Below are 21,776 nucleotides of genomic sequence, written 5' to 3' on the forward strand. Positions count from 1 at the left end.
TGATGAGAATTATTAGCCTATTATAGCCTAGATCATCATTTCCATATAGCTTCTATAATATTTTGTGGCTTCAGTAAGTTCCAAAAAAATGAAATACATTTGGTAAGGACCAAAATGTTATAAACATGGCAGTTTTTAATAGTATTTAATTCTTCCAGAAGTAGCTCATAATATTACATAAAAGTTTTCATCATAGAAAATATATCAAATACAGAAAAGAACAAGAAGTGAAAGTCACTTTTATTAGCTCCATCTATGTTCTCTTGATATTTTGGTGTATCTTTCAGTGTCAGATTTCAAACTTCTGTGTGTGTGTGTGTGTGTGTGTGTGTGTGTGTGTTTGTGTGTGTGTGTATGGTTCAAATGTTGCAACATAGACTAACAGCTCTAAGCAACATGTTCCCTTAAATATAATGCCTTTGGTTAAATCCCCTGTACACACATATATGCACACACATAGCCAGCATACGACTGTTGTTATTGATTGAAACTTGTCATTTTACCCAAGTCTTCTATTAAATTTAATTTCTCTGTGTTTTTTTCCCCCAGCTATGGGAGGTTTATGGAGACAGGCGCTGTCTACGAACATTTATTGGTAATACTTCTTTTATCTCTGGCTATAAATCTGTTTGGAAATACTTTTTTTTTTTAATGTTTATTTTTGAGAGAGAGAGAGAGAGAGAGAGAATGAGTAGGGGAGGGGCAGAGAGAGAGGGAGACAAGAGACACAGAATCTGAAGCAGGCTGTCAGCACAGAGCCCGACACGGGGCTTGAACCCAGGAACCACAAGATCATGACCTGAGCCAAAGTCAGACACTTAACCGACTGAGCCACCCAGGAGCCCCTGTTTGGAAAGACTTTTTAAAACTAAGATAACATCATTGACAGTAATTTTATTGTACCGATAATGAAGGAAAGTCTTCAAAAACTTGAGCTGAGTCTTGAAGAGGGACTAAGTCCTCCCAAACAGACAAAAAAGGGAACTGAGAAGAAAAGCAAAAGTGGTTTGAGAAAGCATGCTGCTTTGGGGCAGCCAGGTATATTTCGGAATTGCCAGGGTATGGGATATGGTGAGAGATGACAAGCAGAGAAAGCAGTATAACAAGAGGCAAGGCATGGAGGACCTTACATGCCCTTAGTAGGGAGTGCAGAATCGGGGTGCCTGGGTGGTTCAGTTAAGTGTCTGACTTCGGCTCAGGTCATGATCTCACGATTTGTGAGTGCGAGCCCCGCATTGGGCTCTGTGCTGATAGCTCAGAGCCTGGAGCCTGTTTTGGATTCTGTGTCTCCCTCTCTCTTTCTGCCCCTCCCCCACATGTACGCCCACACTCACACTCTCGTGCTCTCTCTCTCGCTCGCTCTCTCTGTCTCTCAAAAATAAATAAACTAAATTTTTTAAAAATTAAAAAAAATAAGGAGTGTAGAATCTATCCAGAGGACCTTGGAAAGCCATCCATTAAACGGCTTTTGCAGGAAATTAGCTTAATTAGATTTGAAGTTTATAGAGATCACAGTGACAGTATGGAAGATGTTTTGGTGGGGCAGGCCCGCTGGCAGGGAAATGAATTACAGGGTTATTTCATTGGTCTAGATTAGAAATGCTAAGAGTCTGGACTAAAGCGGCGCATAGAGAGGAAAAACAATCGAGTTAAAAATCAGCAGGACTTAGCGGATGTAAGTGATAAGAGTGCATCAGGAATCTAGGGTGACTCCCAGCTGGCTGGGTGAATGGTGGTGCCATTCGCCAAGAGAGGGAACAGAAGAGGATGATGAGGTATCACTTGTTAAGTTTGAGCTGCCTTTGGGATATGGAGATGAAAATTTCCAGTAAGCAATTAGATGGCCAGATGTTGAGCTTTGAAGAGAAGTTAGGAATTGACAGCTACAGCATACAAAAGGGTAAGATTGAGTGAACTCCTTGAAGGAGAAAACAAGGCCAAAAAGAGAACAGCTTCGTGGCAAACCCTTCTGGCAGAGAATAGTTTACAGTCTTGGGCAGATTTCATATGAAGGCTGGTTATGTTTCCAGATTTAACTGTACATCATCGAAACACTATTTGTGTAAATCATAGTGGCTCTGTTTTTAGATTCAAGTGGGAGTCCTTTCTGCAGGCTTTGTTATGATTTTAGGGCCTCACCCCACAAATAAATACTGCCCAAGGTGCCTATAGGAGGACTTGTGGGAAGGCTCTCAGCAGCGTACGGGGGAACAAAATGCCTCCTGTACATTTAGTGGATTTGGTCCCCATCTGTCTCCCCACCGCAACCTGGCAGTTTTTCAGTGGAAAACTGAAAATTACCTGCTTTCGGAAGATGGGACTCTTGCTGTAGAAAAGAATACCTAATTACTGTAGCACATTGCCTGACTAGTTCACTGGTGGTGCTGGTTCAGGGCTGCTGTGTGTGGTTGACAATTTGTGCAGTGCACATTTTGCACAATTGTACTTGTCAGTCTTGGTCATGATGGGGTGGTAAAGAATAGGAAAGTTTCTGCTTTCATTTAGCCACATTTTATTTGTCTCTGTAACTTTCAGAAGAGTTGACTGGCCTGGCAGGATTGATTTCCAAGCAAAGCACTTTAAAATTAATATATTGTCAAAATGCTATCTTAAAATAGAAATTGATATTTGTTTCAAAAAGGTTTATTAGTCTCGGAGATTCTGAATTCACTTCTGTGAAACTTGGTAATGTGATCACAGAAATCCACAGCTACTGAAGAAGGGCTGTGATTCCATGAACTTGAGGGTTAGGTCACTTTGTTTCACTTAGTGAGTAATCTGGAGAGCGAACCTCCGACATGTCACTAGTCCCTTCTTTTTCGTTGGCAATAATTGGCCTGTTATGTTTCCTTAAATTCTTGACTGCTTAGTCATCAGTTATGTGTATTACATATTAAAAGATTGCTATGACCTACTTCAAAAAAAAAAAAAAAAGTTACCCCTTGTCTCTTGGTTCTTACCTAAATGTTATGCCTCAGAAACACCTAGGGAGCTTTTTGAAGGGGAAATAAAAAAACCTCCTACGTTCCCAAGCCCACACCTAACTGAACTCTGAGTCAGTAAGTCAGGGAATAGGATTCCAGAGATTTTGACTCACAGTGTGGCTTGAAAATGCTATTTCTCTTAACAGTGCTTGTGTTTTAAGAGATATTTCACCTCACCTCCGTTTTTATTGTCTCCACCTTTAGGTCACAGTAAAGCTGTTAGGGACATCTGCTTTAATACTGCAGGAACACAGTTCCTCAGTGCAGCTTATGACAGGTATCTTAAGCTCTGGGACACTGAGACAGGTAAGAGCTCACTGATACTAATCCATATTTATCTTATAAATTAGCATTGATAAATGAAATAGTGTGAGTGGTCTTCTGTGGCAGATGATGCCATCTGTAACTGCTGATTCTCATACCACCATCAGCTAATATCATAAAATGTAGAGTTGAAACTCAGCTACGTAAGTAGCTTTTTTACTATGAAACTTTGTTTCCATCAAATACAATTTATAAAGCAAACGTGCTGATAGACAAGCAAATCTGAAATCTTCCATAGACTATTTAATTGATTTTTGTTCTCTTCCATCACGTAGCACGCGGCATTGCACATAATGGAAGCACAATAAATGTCTGATGAACAACATTAAATTTGATTGCCCACATTAAGATAAGTCAGTTTACAGGCCCATAGGCGAGTTGGTTTTATATATTCACAAACATTAATTGCATCAGTACGTTGTGGCCAGTATGGTTTTGTATAACCATCTTTTGTCTTACTGAGTTTTAAGGGGAAAGGTAATAGCTCATATTTATTGAACACTGTTTACCAGGCATTGTGCTGTGCACTTACGCCCAGTATTGCATTCAATTCTTAAAATATCCCTATAATTATTCTTATCATTCCTATAGACGAAGAAGCTGAAGCTTAAAGAGGTAACTTTTCCAGAGTCACACAGCTAGTAAATGGCCGAACTGGTTTCAGCCAAGGTCTAATGCCAAAGCCCATACTCTTAACCCACAGTGGCTCTCAACTCCGGCTACACATCATAATCATTTTATCTATTCTGCAATTGATGATTCACTTTTGAAAAATTTATTTTTAATCATTAAGAATCTGTGAAAAGGAACAATGTAGTTTATAGTAAAGAACAAGCAGGCTGCCCTTCCCCAAAATTTATTAAGCAGATGGTCTCTAGATTTTCATCCCAGGGTTTATTTTACCTACCTTAACTTGAGTCTTTGGTTTTAGGACAGTGTATATCAAGGTTTACAAACCGAAAAGTGCCCTATTGTGTCAAATTTAATCCTGATGAAGATAAGCAAAATCTCTTTGTAGCTGGCATGTCTGATAAGAAGATTGTGCAGGTAAGTCTTTTCACAGTATTTTAGTAAGACTTCTACAGCTTATGTTGTATTAGGGGATGGAATAAAGAATATTAACTTGTTTAACGCTTGCTGCTCTTAGGGACTGCTAATGGGCTATTTTTAGTAGAAAACAGTCGGTCGTAAAAAACATTATGTTAGAGATTTTTTTCTTCTTCACTTTCCATGGGTCTGATATCTCTTTATTTTCATAAATCTGCTCCACTTCTGTGTTTACCTCTTGTCTTGTTTGATGTACAGTGGGACATTCGAAGTGGAGAAATTGTGCAGGAGTATGACCGGCATTTGGGAGCCGTCAACACCATTGTTTTTGTTGATGAGAACAGGAGATTTGTGAGCACATCTGACGATAAGAGCCTCCGAGTTTGGGAATGGTGAGTTTCTGTTGGTAGAAAATCTGATTCATATATAAATAGCAAGCAGTTTAAAAATCTGTAGCCAAAGAAAGACCAGCTTTCGTACATACTATGCAACCATTTGAAGATTTTCACAACTGTGATCTCTGGCTTGCCAACCAAACTGTTGTAAATATTTAAGTATCCAGAATATGGAAATAAAAATTTAGACCTGCTACCTTTGATAGTCTTGGGACAGTCTAACCAAAGGCTATATGTTTGGAGTCATTTTTCTTGTATTGCCGACAAGTTTATATTGTTTTGACTTAGATTCGTTAGGTGCTTTGCAAAATGACCGATGACACATAGGGCCCACAAATGTATAGACTGTATTGTTCACGGCTGGGATTGAGCATTAGATCCTGGCCTCAGAGCCAACCCAAAGAAAATATTTTAAAACATCTTGATTTTTTTTAAATGTCTGTATTATGATTATTCGGTACTGAAAATTGCCCCATGTCATCACCCATCGTGTCCTGCTATTCATAGCCCATACTGGGAGAAAACAGATGTTTTATTTGGAGAATATATTGGTTAATTTTGCTTTCCCAGAGAAGGGAAAAAAAAAAAAAAACAACACTTTTCTAAAGTCAAGAAATACTAACGCTAGTTTCACTCAGTATCATAGGTCATGTTTTATAATTTCCTTACAAAGAAATGCGTAATAATCTTTTTGTTAAAATGAATGTTTGGATGGAGCCCAGGTTGTTTTTATAGTCAGTTAGGAAGCACAGCTTAACCGTGGTTATGGCCTTACAGGGACTAGAAAATGTGACTTCTCACCACAGAAGTTGTTCTGCTTTAAGAAGTGGGAAGCCCTGAACTACAGCCAGTAGTTTCCTCCTGAAACTGAAAACGGAGTCCCTTTGGGGAGCTGAGCAGGTCCCTAGCCACTGTCAGGGAAATTTGAGTAATTGAAGGTTTCATGTAATTTAACTGCAATTTCTCCCACACTCACCACCAGTACACCCCTTCAAATCACCCCCATCTCATGGGGAGCTGACTTTATACTTTATGTATAGTTTTTATGTCATCCTTAAAGTACATGTTTTGAGACCCTCTTATAACTAAGATCTTTCTGTGGAAGTGATGTTACACGCACAGAATCTGACAGTTCGATTATACTTAAACTTTCAGATGTTTCTATCTTCAGATAGTATTTCAGCTTTGTTTTAAAACGTGGATGGTATAAAAGAAATGGGTAAATATTTAAATGATGCACCAGTTACAGGGCTCTAAGAACACTTGTGTGTGTTTTCTAAATGACAGCATTGGTCAGCACATATTTTGATTACATTAAGGGGTGAGCTCAGCATGTTTCTTGTTTTCCCTTCTCAGAGCTGAAGAAATGCTCCTAAGAGTCCTACTACTGTTTCATTATAAATGATGACATCCTTAGACTTACTTCAGTTTAATCCCCATTTGCTAGTGGAGCCTTCCTCACCAATCCTCACACGAGGATAAGTGCTTCCCATCTGTGACCCCACATAATGCTTTGCTTCCTGCCGCTTTTCAGTGCTTGCGTATTTGTTCCTCTTCCCTGACAAGTTCCCGACCGAGAGAGACCTGTGTCAGCCGTGCTCACGGTGTGTCCCCAGTGCCAGCACAGTGCCTGGCATGCCGTATGCACTGAGTGTCTAAGGGAGTCGTTACTGTCATAGTGATTAATGACGCTGCATCTATTGAGCCCTTTCTGTGTGCCAAGCATCCCAAGCATTTTGTGTGAGCTCTTTCATTTCATGTGCAAAGTGGTTTTCTGGAATAGATATATTTGCTATCCCTGTTTTTATAGATGAGGAAACTAGTATAGGTTAAGTAATTTACCCCAGGTTCCATGACACATGAAAGGCCAGAATTCAAACCTGTATTAAACTTATTCCAAAGCTTAAGGGGTTTTTTCTCCAGCTCTATTAAGCTAGAATTGACAAATAAAATTGTAATATATTTAAAGTTTATAACATAACGATTTGATATATGTATACCTTGTGAAAGGATTCCTACCAAGTTAGCCCATCTACCACTGTACAGTATTTTAATATTTACCTTTTTTGTTTGGTAAGAACACTTAGGTTCTATCTACTCTCTTAACAAATTTCAATTATACAATACAATAGCTACAATCACCATGTTCTACATTAGATCTTCAGACCCTATTCATCTTACAACTAAAAGTCTGTGCCCTTTTACCAGCCTCATGCAGTTCCCTATCCTGATCCAACCCTGTGGCAGCCACCGATCTACTCTATTTCTGTAAGAGTTTGACTCTTGTACATATAAATGATAATATGTAGTATTTGTCTTTGTCTGGCCTATTTCACTTAGCGTAATGCTGTCCAGGTTCATCCATGTTGTTGCAAATGGCATCGTTCCCCTTTTTATTTTTTTTTTTTTCAACGTTTATTTATTTTTGGGACAGAGAGAGACAGAGCATGAACGGGGGAGGGGCAGAGAGAGAGGGAGACACAGAATCGGAACCAGGCTCCAGCCTCTGAGCCATCAGCCCAGAGCCCGACGCGGGGCCCGAACTCACGGACTGCGAGATCGTGACCTGAGCTGAAGTCGGACGCTTAACCGACTGCGCCACCCAGGCGCCCCTCGTTCCCCTTTTTAAAGGCTGAATAATACTCCATTATATATGTAAATACCACATTTTTTTAATCCATTCTTTCACACCTCGGTTGCTTTCCTACCTTGGCTATTGTGAATAATGCTGCATTGAATAGGAAAGTACAAATACCTCTTCAGGATAGTGATTTCATTTCCTTTGGATATATACCCAGAAGTAGTATTGATGAATCATATTGTAATGCTATTTTAAATTTCTTGAGGAATCTCCCTGCTATTTTCCATAGTAGCTATATGCACCCATTTACATTTCCACCAACGGTGCACAAGGGTTCCCTTTTCTCCACATCCTCACCAGCATTTGTTGTCTGTCTTTTTGATAATAGCCATCCCAACATGTAAGGTGATATCTCATTATGGTTTTGATTTGCATTTCCCTGATGATGAGTGATGTTGAGCACTTTCCTGTACCTGTTGGCCATTTGTATGTCTTCTCTGCGAAAATGTCTGTTCAGGTCCTTTGCCCAAGTTTTAACTGGGTTACTTGGATTTTTGATAATAATTGTGTGACTTCCTTATATATTTTGGATATTGCCCCTTATCAGATCTGTGGTTTGCAAATATTTTTTGCCATTCCTTAGGTTGCCTTTGCATTTTGTTGATGGTTTTCCTTTGCTGTACTGAAGCTTTTTACTTTGAGGTAGTCCCACTTGTTTATTTTTGTTTTTGTTGCCTTGCTTAAGGTTAGTCTAATCCAGAAAATATTTGCAAAGACCAGTATCCAGGAGCTTCTCTGCTGTGTTTTCTTCCAGGAGTTTCAGGACTTATGTTCAAATCGTCAATACATTTTGACTTGAATTTGTGTGTGGTGTAAGATAGGGGGTCCTGTTTCATTTTTTGCATGTGAATATCAAGTTTTCCCAACACCATTTATTGAAGAGACTGTACCTTCTCCATTGTGTATTCTGTGCTCCTTTGTCAAAAATAAGTTGACTATATATGCATGGATTTATTTCTGGGCTTTCTGTTCTGCTCTATTTGATCTGTGTTTTTATACAATACCATACTGGGTTTTTTTTTGTTTTTTTTTATACTAATGGATTATTACTTCTTTTTATTGCTTTTAGTTTCATTGTTCTACTTGTTGTTCCTCTAATTTTTGAGTTGCACGTTTAGATTGTTGATTTTCAGTCTTTTTTTCTTTAGGTTTTTTTTTTTTTAATTTACTTAAGTAATCTTTTTTTTTTTTTTATGAATTTATTGTCAAATTAGTTTCCATGCAACACCCAGTTCTCATTCTAACAGGTGCCCTCCTCGATGCCCATCACCTACTTTCCCCTCCCTCCCACCTCCCATCAACCCTCAGTTTATTCTTTTTTAAGGGTCTCTTATGGTTTGCGTCCCTCCCTCTCTGACTTTTTTTCCCCCTTCCCCTCCCCATGGTCTTCTGTTAAGTTTCTCAGGATCCACATAAGAGTGAAAACATAATGGTATCTGTCTGTCTCTGTATGACTTATTTCACTTAGCATAACACTCTCCAGTTCCATCCACATTGCTACAAAAGGCCATATTTCAGTCTTTCTCATTGCCAAGTAGTATTCCATTGTTTATATAAACCACAACTTCTTTATCCATTCATCAATTGGGCTCTTTCCATAATTTGGCTATTGTTGAAAGTGCTGCTATAAACATTGGGGTACAAGTGCCCCTATGCATCAGCACTCCTATATCCCCTGGGTAAATTCCTAGCAGTGCTATTGCTGGGTCATAGGGTAGGTCTATTTTTAATTTTTTGAGGAACCTCCACACTGTTTTCCAGAGCAACTGCACCAGTTTGCATTCCCACCAACAGTGCAAGAGGGTTCCCGTTTCTCCACATCCTCTCCAGCATCTATAGTCTCCTGATTTGTTCATTTCAGCCACTCTGACTGGCGTGAGGTGGTATCTCAGTGTGGTTTTGATTTGTATTTCCCTGATGAGGAGTGACGTTGAGCATCTTTTCATGTGCCTGTTGGCCATCTGGATGTCTTCTTTAGAGAAATGTCTGTTCATGTCTTCTGCCTATTTTTTCACTGGATTATTTGTTTTTTGGGTGTGGAGTTTGATGAGTTCTTTATAGATTTTGGATATTAGCCCTTTGTCCCATATGTCATTTGCAAATATCTTTTCCCATTCCATTGGTTGCCTTTTAGTTTTGTTGATTGTTTCCTTCGCAGTGCAGAAGGTTTTTATCTTGATGAGGTCCCAATAGTTCATTTTTGCTTTTAATTCCCTTCCCTTTGGAGATGTGTCAGGTAAGATATTGCTGCAGCTGAGGTCAGAGAGGTTTTTTCCTGCTTTCTCCTCTAGGGTTTTGATGGTTTCCTGTCTCACATTCGGGTCCTTCATCCATTTTGAGTTTATTTTTGTGAATGGTGTAAGAAAGTGGTCTAGTTTCATTCTTCTGTATGTTGCCGTCCAATTCTCCCAGCACCATTTGTTAAAGAGACTGTCTTTTTCCATTGGATATTCTTTCCTGCTTTGCCAAAGATTAGTTGGCCATAGTTTTGTGGGTCCAATTCTGGGGTTTCTATTCCATTGGCCTATGTGTCTGTTTTTGTGCCAATACCATGCTGTCTTGATGATTACAGCTTTGTAGTAGAGGCTAAAATCTGGGATTGTGATGCCTCCCACTTGGGTCTTCTTCAATATTACTTTGGCTATTCAGGGTCTTTTGTGGTTCCATACAAATTTTAGGATTGCTTGGGGCGCCTGGATGGCTCAGTCGGTTAAGCGTCCGACTCCAGCTCAGGTCATGATCTTGCGGTCCGTGAGTTCAAGTCCCGTGTCGGGCTCTGTGCTGACCGCTCAGAGCCTGGAGCCTGTTTTCGGATTCTGTGTCTCCCTCTCTCTCTGACCCTCCCCCATTCATGCTCAGTCTCTCTCTGTCTCAAAAATAAATAAACGTTAAAAAAAAAAATTCAAATTTTAGGATTGCTTGTTCTAGCTTTAAGAAGAATGCTGGTGCAATTTTGATTGGGATTGCATTGAATGTGTAGATTGCTTTGGGTAGTATTGACATTTTAACAATATTTATTCTTCCAATCCATGAGCACGGAATGTTTTTCCCATTTCTTTATATCTTCTTCAATTTGCTTCATAAGCTTTTACAGATCTTTTATATCTTTGGTTAGGTTTATTCGTAGGTATTTTATGATTCTTGGTGCAGTTGTGAATGGGATCAGTTTCTTTATTTGTCTTTGTGTTGCTTCATTATTAGTAAGAATGCAACTGATTTCTGTACATTGATTTTGTATCCTGTGACTTTGCTGAATTCATGTATCAGTTCTAGCAGACTTTTGGTGGAGTCTGTCGGGTTTTCCGTGTATAATATGTCATCTGCAAAAAGTGAAAGCTTGACTTCATCTTTGCCAATTTTGATGCCTTTGATTTCCTTTTGTTGTCTGATTGCTGATGCTAGAACTTCCAACACTATGTTAAACAACAGTGGTGAGAGTGGACATCCCTGTCGTGTTCCTGATCTCAGGGAGAAGGCTTTCAGTTTTTCCCCATTGAGGATGATATTAGCTGTGGGCTTTTCATAAATGGCTTTTATGATCTTTAAGTATGTTCCTTCTATCCCGACTTTCTCGAGGGTTTTTATTAAGAAAGGATGCTGAACTTTGTCAAATGCTTTTTCTGCATCGATTGACAGGATCATATGGTTCTTATGTTTTCTTTTATTAATGTGATGTATCACCTTGATTGATTTGTGAATGTTGAACCAGCCCTGCATCCCAGGAATGAATCCCACTTGATCATGGTGAATAATTCTTTTTATATGCTGTTGAATTTGATTTGCTAGTATCTTATTGAGAATTTTTGCATCTGTACTCATCAGGGATATTGGCCTGTAGTTCTCTTTTTTTGCTGGGTTTCTGTCTAGTTTGGGAATCAAAGTAATGCGGGCTTCATCGAATGAGTCTGGAAGTTTTCCTTCCCTTTCTATTTTTTGGAACAGGTTGAGAAGGATAGGTATTATCTCTGCTTTAAATGTCTAATACCATACTGTTTTGATTACTGTAGCTTTGTAATATGGTTAAAATCAGGAAGCCTGATGCCTCCAGCTTTATTCTTTCTCAGGATTGCTTTGGAGTCTTTTGTGGTTCCATACAAATTTAAGGATTGTTGTTCTAATTCTGTCAAAAATGCCATGGGAATTTTGATAGATATTGAATCAGATCTGTAGATTGCTTTGGGTATTACGGACATTTTAACAATGTTAATTCTTCAGACCCATGAACATGGAGTATCTTTCCACTTATTTGTGTCATCTTCAGTTTCTTTCATCAGTGTTTTATAGTTGTCAGTATACAGGTCTTTTAACTTCGTGGTTAAGTTTATTCCTACGTATTTTCTTGTTTTTTGATGCTACTATAAATGGGATTGTTTTCTTAATTTATTTTTCCAGTAGTTCATTGTTATTGCCTAGAAATGCGACTGATTTTTGAATGTTGAATTTGTATCTTCCAATTTCACTGAATCATTTATTAGTTCTAACGGTCTTTTTGTGTGTGTGAAGTCATTAGGGTTTTCTATATATAATATCATGCCATTTGCAAACAGAGACAGTTTTACTTCTTTTTGATTTGGATGCCTTTTTCTTCTTGTCTGATTGCTCTGACCAGGATTTCCAATACTATTATGTTGAATAGAAGTGGTTAGAGGGGACACCCTTCCTGATCTTAGAGGAAAAGCTTTCGGCCTTTTAGAGTTAAGTATGATGTTAGCTGTGGGTTTGTCACACATGGGTATGTTCTATATATGCCCAGTTTATTGAGACTTTTTATTATGAAAGGATGTTAAATTTTGTCAAATATTTTTTGCATTTATTGAGATTATCATATAATTTTTATCCTTCATTTTTGTATCTCATTTATTGATACGTGTATGTTGAACCATCCTTGCATCCCAGGAATAAATCCCACTTGATCATGGTATATGATTCCATTAATGTACTGTTGAATTCAGTCTGCTAAAACTGTATTGAGTATTTTTGCATCTATATTCATCAGGGATGTTGGCCTCTAATTTTCTTGTAGTATCCTTGTCTGGCTTTGGTATCAGGGTAATATTGGCCTTATAAAATGAATTTGGAAGAATTCTCTATTTTTTGGAAGAGTTTGAAAAGGATTAATATTAATTCTTCTTTAAATGTTTGGTGTAACTTACCAGTGAAGCCATCTGGTCCTGGACTTTTTTTGTTGTTGGGAGGTTATCGATTACTGCTTCAACCTCCTTAGTCATGTTCAGATTTTCTACTTCTTCATGATTCAGTTTTGGTAAATTGCATGTTGCTAGGAATTTATCCATTTCTTCTAGGTTTTCTAATTTGTTGGTATATAATTGTTTATAGTAGTTTCTCGTGATCCTTAGTGTTTCTATATTATCAGTTGTAATGTCTCTTTTGAGTTTTTCTCTTAGTTTAGCTAAATGTTAATTTTGTTTCTTTTTCAAAAAAAAAAAAACTGCTTAGTTTCATTGATCTTTTCTGTTATCTCTTTAGTCTCTATTTAGTCTCTTTCCTATCTGTATCTATTTAGTCTCTTTTCTCTCTGATCTTTGTTATTTTCTTCCTCTTCTAACTTGGACCTAGGTTGTTCTTCTTTTCCTAGTTCCTTCAAGTGTAAAGTTAAGTTGTTTGAGATTCTTCTTGCTTAATGTAGGTGTTTATCAATATAAACTTCCCTCCGGTTTTTGCTGTATCCCATAAGTTTTGGTCTGTTGTTTTTCTGTTTTCATTTGTCTCAGGATAGTTTTGATTTCCCTTTTGATTATGTCTTTGACTCATGTTTTGTTTAGTAGTGTGTTGTTAATCTCCACATACTTGTACATATTCCAGTTTTATTGTAATTGATTTCCAACTTCATACCATAGTGGTCAGAAAAGATGCATGATATGATTTCCATCTTCTTAAAGATATTAAGACTCTTTGTAGCCTAATATATGATCTTTCCTGGAGAATATTTCATGTGTACATGAGAAGAATGTGTATTCTGCTGCTGTTGGGTGGAATATTCTGTGTATGTCAGTTAGGTCTATCTGGTCCAATATGTCATTTAAGTGCAATGTTTTCATATTGACTTTCTGTCTGGATGATCTATCTATTGTTGACAATGTACTGAAGTCCCCTGCTATTACTGTATTGCTATCTATGTCTCCCTTCAGATCTGTTAATGTTTGCTTTATATATTTAGGTGCTCTGATGTTGGGTGTATAAGTATTTATATTTGTTATATCTTCTTGATGAATTGACTCCTTTATTATTATATAATGACCTTTCTACTACTGGGAATTTTTAGCTTAAAGTCTACTTTGTTTCATACAAGTAGAGCAGCTACCCCTGCTTTCTTTTGATTTCCATTTGTATGGAATATATTTTCCATCCTTTCACTCTCAATCTGTGTGTGTCCTTAAAACTGAAGTGATTCTCTTATACGCAATATTGGGTCTTGTTTGTTTGTTTTGTTTTTATCCATTCAGCTAACCTATATTTGTCTAAACTTAGTCCATTTACAATTAAAGTAATTATTGATAGGTAAGGACTTACTAGTGCCGTTTTGTTCATTGTTTTCTGGCTGTTTATTCCTTTCTCTCCTTTATTCCTTTCTCTCTTTCTCTCTTCCTTTGTGATTAGATGATTTTATATAGCAGTATGCTTTGATTTCTTTCTCTTTCTCTTTTGTGTATCTGTTAGAGGCTTGTGCCTTGTGGATACCCTGAGGCCTACCTAAAACATCCAGAACCTGAATTAATTATATGGCTGGACAGTTAGATGAAAGAAGGATCTGGTGGGGACAGAAGATAACTTGCATCCAGTCTGATTAGTTGGAAAGAAACAGAAGTGAGGATCAGTGTTGCTACAAAGACAAGTAGGCATCAAAACCACCTCCGGATCCCCAGCACCATCCTTCACCACATACAGCTGTCTCTGAAAGGCAACTACTGGTGCTACTGGCAGCTTCCTTGGAAGACAAAGGGAGGCCCTGGCCACCTCAACGTGAGAACTGATCCCACCAATAGGAAAATTATTACTATTATTACTAGGAAAATTGAAATTACTATTACTATCATTCAGACGGGTGGTGTTTGCCAAACTTGTACACCCTAAGCCTGCTAAGAGTAGCACAATGATACAAGCAGACTAAAGGAAACTTGGTTTTCTTAAACAATACTAAATTATTACGACTAGCAGACAGTTTTAAAGGAGAATAAGAGATTATAATTAGATATGGAGCAGCCTGTGGTATGCTAATTGCTAAACGAGTGAGATGTCACCGACATGTTTTCTCCCAAAGGTGTTTATTTTGTTAAAATATTTTTGGAAGAAAATTCGACAGAGGTTGATCCTCCTGTTTATCTTTTATCTTTACAGTTTCATGGATTTTTGTTAAGGCTTTTTCAGTGATATCATTTCCAGACTGAAGATGATTGTAAGATGTAAGCTACTAGCTTATTAAACTGAATTACAGTTTCTAATTAGAAAATAGCGTTGTGTTTATTAAATATAACTATGCCTAGCAGGCATTTTTGCTAGCAGTGACGAAGTCCACAGAGTATTGAGACTCCTTTCTTAGTCTACCACTCATTGTACCAAGATTCCTTGAAAGAAGGGATCGACTTACATTTTTTTTTCTGTTTACTTTTAGTAAAACCTTGATTGATCTGAACCTAGACTATGGTTAATTTAATTTAGAACTGCTCCTGTGGTTTAGTCCATGTTACCGATGATTTTTGGTAATAATTTTATATGAGGAGAGACAAATGGTTGAGCCTTTTTCAGACTGAGGTTCTTTTCGATACATTTGAGTCATTTTAAATGTGACTTCTCGGGGCGCCTGGGTGGTGCAGTCGGTTAAGCGTCCGACTTCAGCCAGGTCACGATCTCGCGGTCCGTGGGTTCGAGCCCCGCGTCAGGCTCTGGGCTGATGGCTCGGAGCCTGGAGCCTGTTTCCGATTCTGTGTCTCCCTCTCTCTCTGCCCCTCCCCCGTTCATGCTCTGTCTCTCTCTGTCCCAAAAATAAATAAAAACGTTGAAAAAAAATTTTAAATGTGACTTCTCATTGATATCTTAGAGGTATAAAGCATTGGAAATTTGATAAATGATACTATTTCCCAGGTTACACCTAAAAATGTTTTCTTCTAACCAAGACCCTCCTAGAAGTTTAAGTTTACTTATTTTTGAAAGAGAGAGACAGACAGAGCAAGGGGGGAGGGGCAGAGAGAGAGAATCCCAAGCAGGCTCCACATTGTCAGCACAGAGCCCAATGTGGGGCTCAAACTCAAAAACCGTGAGATCATGACCTGAGCCGAAACCAATGGCTGGACACTTAACTGACTGAACCCCCCAGGCATTCCCGCTCATAGAAGTTTTGTCTAATCATCTGCTTCTTCTGGATGGGTAGATAGATGGATAGAGAAAATTCTTACTTAAAGCAAATTAGTATTCTGATTATTGTTATTTTCCAATTAATCAAAGTTTTGAAACTTGCACTATAGTTAGAAATTGATATTGCTGCTTTATATCTGTGTTATTCTTCAGACTACGTTTTCCACACATTACCTGTAAGAAACATTCCTGATCACTCATGAAAAGCAACAAGCCCCAAATCCCTCAGAATTACTAAAGAATTCTTCATGGAGAATTTTAAGTGGAGAATATTAAAAACAAAATGGCATATGGAAATTGTCATGGTTCTAGATCTAGGTGTGACTAGTTTGGCATTTTTGTTGTTTTTGTTTTATTCTTTGTGTCACTCACATAAGAATTTTTTAATGCATTTTCTCCCCTGCACCATATGCATCTAGAATCCTTCACATGTAGACTGAAAATAGAAGATGTCCAGGTACCAGGCCCTTAATCGCCCTTTCCCATGCAGAAATCTCATTACTTCTGGATGGGCCCTGCCTGCTTGCAGATCCCCGCGCAGCTTCGCCTACCATCCACTTGCATTGCTGAAGGCTCTTTTACACTCTCACCTGTTTGCAGAGTAGCACGTTAAGGCTGACTGGCAGGGAAAATACGTCCCTGTAGGCTTGCCTCAGACATCTTGCTTCTGCCTACGGTGGTACATTTTCAGATGAACTCATTGTTAAAGAACTCTAGTCACAGATTTTTTTCTGACATAAAACTCAAAGTTTCAGTAGAACTGGAAAACCACGAACACTGTCATAATTCTCACGGAAAGGCATTTGTGAAGTGAAAGATCTGTAATAAGCAACGGGATGCCATTTTGTGATTTTCCTTCCCCCCGTGAAGTTTCATGAAAGGTTCATTAAATATATCATTTCAAGAATATCTCTTTAGTTTCCGAGACAATTCTCCTAAAGATACTTTTTAAAAATTACTTTTTCTGATAAGCTGTTGTTAAATTTTAGGGACATCCCTGTGGATTTCAAGTACATAGCAGAGCCCAGTATGCACTCGATGCCTGCAGTGACTTTGTCTCCAAATGGTGAGTCAGTAGGTAGAATGTGGTTTTAATGTGTTTTATGAGCCTCTCAGACAAAGTGTGATTTCTGTCTTCAGAAGAACTTTGGCCATTCCCTCCTAGGGCAAGTCTGTCACAGGGTCATACTTGTATAAGGCAATGTTTTCAAAATTGGAAATAATCACTGGTTTTCATAAGTGAGTCACCTCACCCATTCTCTTGTTTTTTTATACATAAATAAATAAGCAAGCAAACAAGCAAACTGAATTCTAGCTAACACTGAGCATCTTAAGGATTTCTATCTGAGGATCGGGTTTTGTTTTTGTTTTTTTGAGAATTCTCCTTCCGACAGAACCGTGTTCAGTCATTTAGTGATTTACTGTGAGTTCTTTCTCTTTCAAGGGATAGAAAATTTTGATCTGGTTCCCCATAATAAAAATACTTTCGCAATTTACCATAAAAGATTTTCTCAGGCAAAATAAAAAAGATAAATCCGTCTAATACTATTTTCTATTCAATAATGCATTGCCTTTTAAGTATAAGGTAATTTGCACTACAGAGATACCGTGACAGTTTACTGATATAATTATAGCTCTCCATGAGGGTATTAAAGTAGAGGATCTGATGTTTGGGCAACACTCATCAAATCACTGTTAACTCACATAGCTCCTGTGAATGTAGAGCAAGGAAGAAGAAAGAGGCAAGAAACAGTTTGTGCTTCCATCAAGGAGTCTGCCACAGGCAAATCAGTGATCACTTCTGTCAAATGCCCTATGATTTTTATGAGAAGAGCAACCTAACTGGGTTCTGCTTTGATAATCACATTGTATACTTGTCACATTTGTCACCCTGTGTCTACATTTTATGTATGCATTTTTAAACTATCCATCACAGATATCGTGCCCTGAACAAGGCTATTTACCCTCTCAGACTGAATACTGTTAAGAGCATTTCCTTAGTTAATAATGTCTGCAAGTTCCCTAGGATGCAAAAAGATAGGCTCTCGAGGCTTTGGTGAGTCTTGGGTAGATAAAAGCAACTTGGCCTTTCAATACAGTTTCTATAATTGTTTGGGGATACATCTTTTTTGAATAGTTTTATTTAATAATCCTAGGTTTTCTCACCAAGAGGTAATCTTTCCTTTTTCCGTAATTAACATAGGTAAATCTCTTTTCCTCCATGGTTCTGTTGGACTTAGTCCAAGTTAATTTTATTTAATAAAATTTTATTTGAGTTCTGTTAATGCTAAACTCAGAATTTCTGTATATCCTTATATAGGCAAAAAAAAGCTTTTATATGGAGAGTACTTAATGATACAGGATTATATGCACAAAATCCATTACTTTATACATAAATCCCTCTTGTCAGCAACACATTTGTAATACCTTACAGACAGTATAGTAAATTCATTTTCCTATTGTTGTAAAGTGGTTGGTAACAAGAGAATATTAATGTCTGAACATATTTAAAATAAAGTCTTTTTAGAATTTCTGGTCTTGGCTCTAAAATGTCCCATTTCTTGAATTTACAGGGAAATGGCTAGCGTGCCAATCGATGGACAACCAAATCTTAATTTTTGGAGCACAGAATAGATTTAGATTAAATAAGAAAAAAATTTTTAAGGGCCATATGGTAGCAGGTTACGCTTGTCAGGTGGACTTTTCACCAGACATGAGGTAAGTTTAAATCTCCTGTATTCTCATATTCAAATAATGATGATATGACCTACCGTTGTACAAGTAATAACACTTTAAAAATCACTCCCACATATGTAATTGTATGAGAACTGTGCAGATTGTCACAATGCCTGCTGGAAAGGCAAGAGCAAGCTATGAAAACTACATTTGGCTTTTTTAAGTTCTGTACTGTGTCTCCTTATACTGCTTGGTCCTGTGCCTTTAACCACATCATAAATGCCTATCTATACAGGCAGTGCCTTCTTGTCTCTCTGCTCTTCTAACAAGGCTAGCCAGACTGTGATCGCTCTACTGCTATAGATCGCTCTACAGCAGAATTAATTCTGTATCACAGTGTTGACATGAACAACATCACGGCAGCCTTTGTGTTGAGACTCAAATCCAGCTCTTGGCTCTTTCTAGGCTGCACTGGATTTGCGGAGCCCAGGTGGAGCCTTTCTTGGAGTTAAACTCTGCACTCATTCCCCTATTCTCAGCTAAAATATATAGGTACAAGTAATTCTGAAGTCTCTGCAACCTTGTATGTTTAGGCTAGGAGTTGACCCCTCTGAGTCAGTCTTAAACATTTTCAAAAGACGTTGAAGCCAGAAAATAACCATGAAGGTGGTCGAGTCTGACTCTGGTAGAACCGGTGTTCGCTGGCTCTGTGTGAAGCTCGTTTCCCTGCACCGTTTCTGTCTAGAGAGTGATTTAATACTCCATTTATTGTGGCCCCTGGGTTTCCATAGTTAATAAATTTCCAAGTGAATGAATTTTTAATTTATTAAATAACTTCCAAGTTAATAAATTTTGACTCATAGGCTGGTAGCTCAATGGGGAGATTTTTTAAGTAGAAGTTTAAATTATAGACTACTTTATACTCTACTGTGTTATTCTGAGTATTGTATATTCATATTGACTTTTTTTTTTTAATGTTACAGGGAAAAAGATGAACTCTTTCTCTGTTCCTTATCCACTTTAAGGTGTTTCAATAATTTGAACTTATTTTCCTTCCCATTCTAGCTATGTGATTTCAGGAGATGGAAATGGAAAATTGAATATCTGGGACTGGAAGACCACAAAACTCTACAGTCGATTTAAAGCTCATGATAAGGTGTGCATAGGTGCAGTGTGGCATCCTCATGAAACATCGAAAGTCATCACATGTGGTTGGGATGGTCTCATTAAATTGTGGGATTAATGAGATTCATCCTTATCTAGGGTCATTTTTGATCCAATATCATATTTAACTATATTTAATTATTAAATGTGTTGGATGACAACTTGATTTACAAATTATGATTTCCTTACATGGCCTTATGAAGTTGACCCATTGTTTAAAAAAAACGTTTCTTGTAAATTTGTCTCCTATAATTTCATTGGCAATTTCATTTAGTTCTTTATAGATGTTATTTATACAGAGAATGACCACTGACTTTCCATTTGGTGAGGGTTATTGTTGGCAGGCAGTTGGGGTTTACCCAGTCGATATACTGAAAGGATCTCTCTTGAATTGAGGAAGAATCCCTGGTGGATTTGGGGTTTTAAAGGAGGTAATATAACTAATGACAAATAATTCAGAAAGTCACCATATGTGTACCTCTTCGACAAAAAGGGAAGTAAGGAACAGGGATGGTATAATTTAATGTGAATGTGAAAGAAGGATAAAACCACCCACAATTATTGTTCCCATTATTTTTGGTGGGTCAAGTTCAAATCTTTTGGATTCAGGAGTTCTATTTTTTATGACATATATTGTGTGTTTACTTGTAAGCCAGCAATCTTCTCTAACTGCAGATATTCCTCTAATTATTAAACGATGGAAAATAAACAGTCCAGAGTTCTTTCCTTGGCTTTCTTCCTGATCAGTACAGACAGGACTATATATATAATCAGAGAATTATGTTATTTTTGAAGGTGACACTCAAGAGGATGAGTGAAGACTTTGAATTTTATTTGTATTTACTGTCTGTAAGGACCTGGCTACACTTTCAGAAATCAGGGTCTCCTAGGTCATTGATTCATAGATGTTACTACTGAAATACTCCTCATAGGAGACAGGGTATGAGGTCATCGTCCAAAGTGTCACCTTGTCATTTCTTTGAAGTTGTATGTTTTATCTTCAAAATTATTCTGATTTTGCTCGTGGATATAGTCAACAGAACTTTTTAAGATCTGAAAAATGTTTAACTTCTTTCCACATCTTTGAGTAAAATTGATACTCCAAGAAGTTGGCTAAGGTTCCCCAGTTTGAGAAGCAATAACTGTGGTTGGTTGGTTTAAAAAAAAAAACTTAAGTTTCAAATTGTGGAATCAAGATAGCCTCTCGAATACAGTAGCTAATAGCCCTTTGGGTGACAAGCCATTTCTTCTGGTTTAGTACAAATCTCTATAATATATTTGAATATACTTTGAAATATTTCAGTACCATGCTTACAAAGAACGGTTCATCGTGGCTCAGAGTGCCGACGTGGAGACCAAAATCATGTTGAATGTTGATATCCTAAGGGCATTAGCTCGGAGTCCTGGGCTATCAATAGCAATTCATGCTCCTTGTGCTTAGAACTTCCATTTTTAAAAATTAATTTCTAAAAAGGCCTGGTATTGATGACCTGGTACTAGAGCCACACATAAATAAATCCCAAAGAAGAAAATGGAAAAAGAGAATAAAAATGGTAGACGTGTTATTTTTGGACACACAGACACTCAAAGAAATAAGAATACACTGCCTGGCTGCTACACTGCCTTTCTGTATCTGCCAGGAAGGGTGGCTGCCGTTCCTGAAGAGGAAGGAATTCACACAAGACCTTTTCTTCAGTCCCAAGCCACTGGTTTTAACAAATGTGAATTACTGAAATGTGATGGGACAAAAAGAATTAATCCATACATTTAAACTTTGATCTTGTTCAGCATCAGTATTGTGTACGTTACAAATCATAATTTCTAAATCTGGGTTTATTTTATTGTGTTTTTGACTGTTTCTAAACTAAGTAACTGTATATAAAAGTTGTCTCTTTTTTAAAAAGATCGTATTTTTAAATAAAGCATTTTTGTAGAAAGTATTATCAAAATTTTCATTCTTAGTTTTAAGTGTTAACTCTGTTGAGAGACAACAGATTAAACCATTCGCAGATTTTCATGGGTCATTTTTATCTTATGGGGAGAAATGGTGCTTTAGAGGTGGGGATGGTATTTTAATATGGAACATTAGTGGGTTTATTCTAGTTACGTAACAAAAATACAGGGCAGCACGCTGAGAGCACACAGATTAAGTTTAACGCCTTCCATATTTATACA

General features: G+C 37.6%; 1 protein-coding gene across 1 annotated transcript in view; it reads left to right on the forward strand.

The window, feature by feature from the left end:
* The window catches only part of CDC40 (cell division cycle 40), a 61,120-nt gene extending 39,576 nt beyond the window's left edge, over positions 1–21,544 (forward strand). Inside the window, exons 9-15 of the mRNA XM_030316148.1 lie at positions 550–595; positions 3,189–3,290; positions 4,240–4,355; positions 4,614–4,747; positions 16,751–16,827; positions 18,335–18,479; positions 19,503–21,544. Of these exons, the coding sequence (XP_030172008.1) occupies positions 550–595; positions 3,189–3,290; positions 4,240–4,355; positions 4,614–4,747; positions 16,751–16,827; positions 18,335–18,479; positions 19,503–19,680 (798 nt within the window). The 3' untranslated portion in view covers positions 19,681–21,544. The remainder of the gene's footprint in view (positions 1–549; positions 596–3,188; positions 3,291–4,239; positions 4,356–4,613; positions 4,748–16,750; positions 16,828–18,334; positions 18,480–19,502) is intronic.
* The last annotated feature ends 232 nt before the right edge of the window (positions 21,545–21,776 follow it).

This window comes from Lynx canadensis, chromosome B2 (genome assembly GCF_007474595.2).
Source record: "Lynx canadensis isolate LIC74 chromosome B2, mLynCan4.pri.v2, whole genome shotgun sequence".
Classification (NCBI taxonomy): Eukaryota; Metazoa; Chordata; class Mammalia; order Carnivora; family Felidae; genus Lynx; species Lynx canadensis.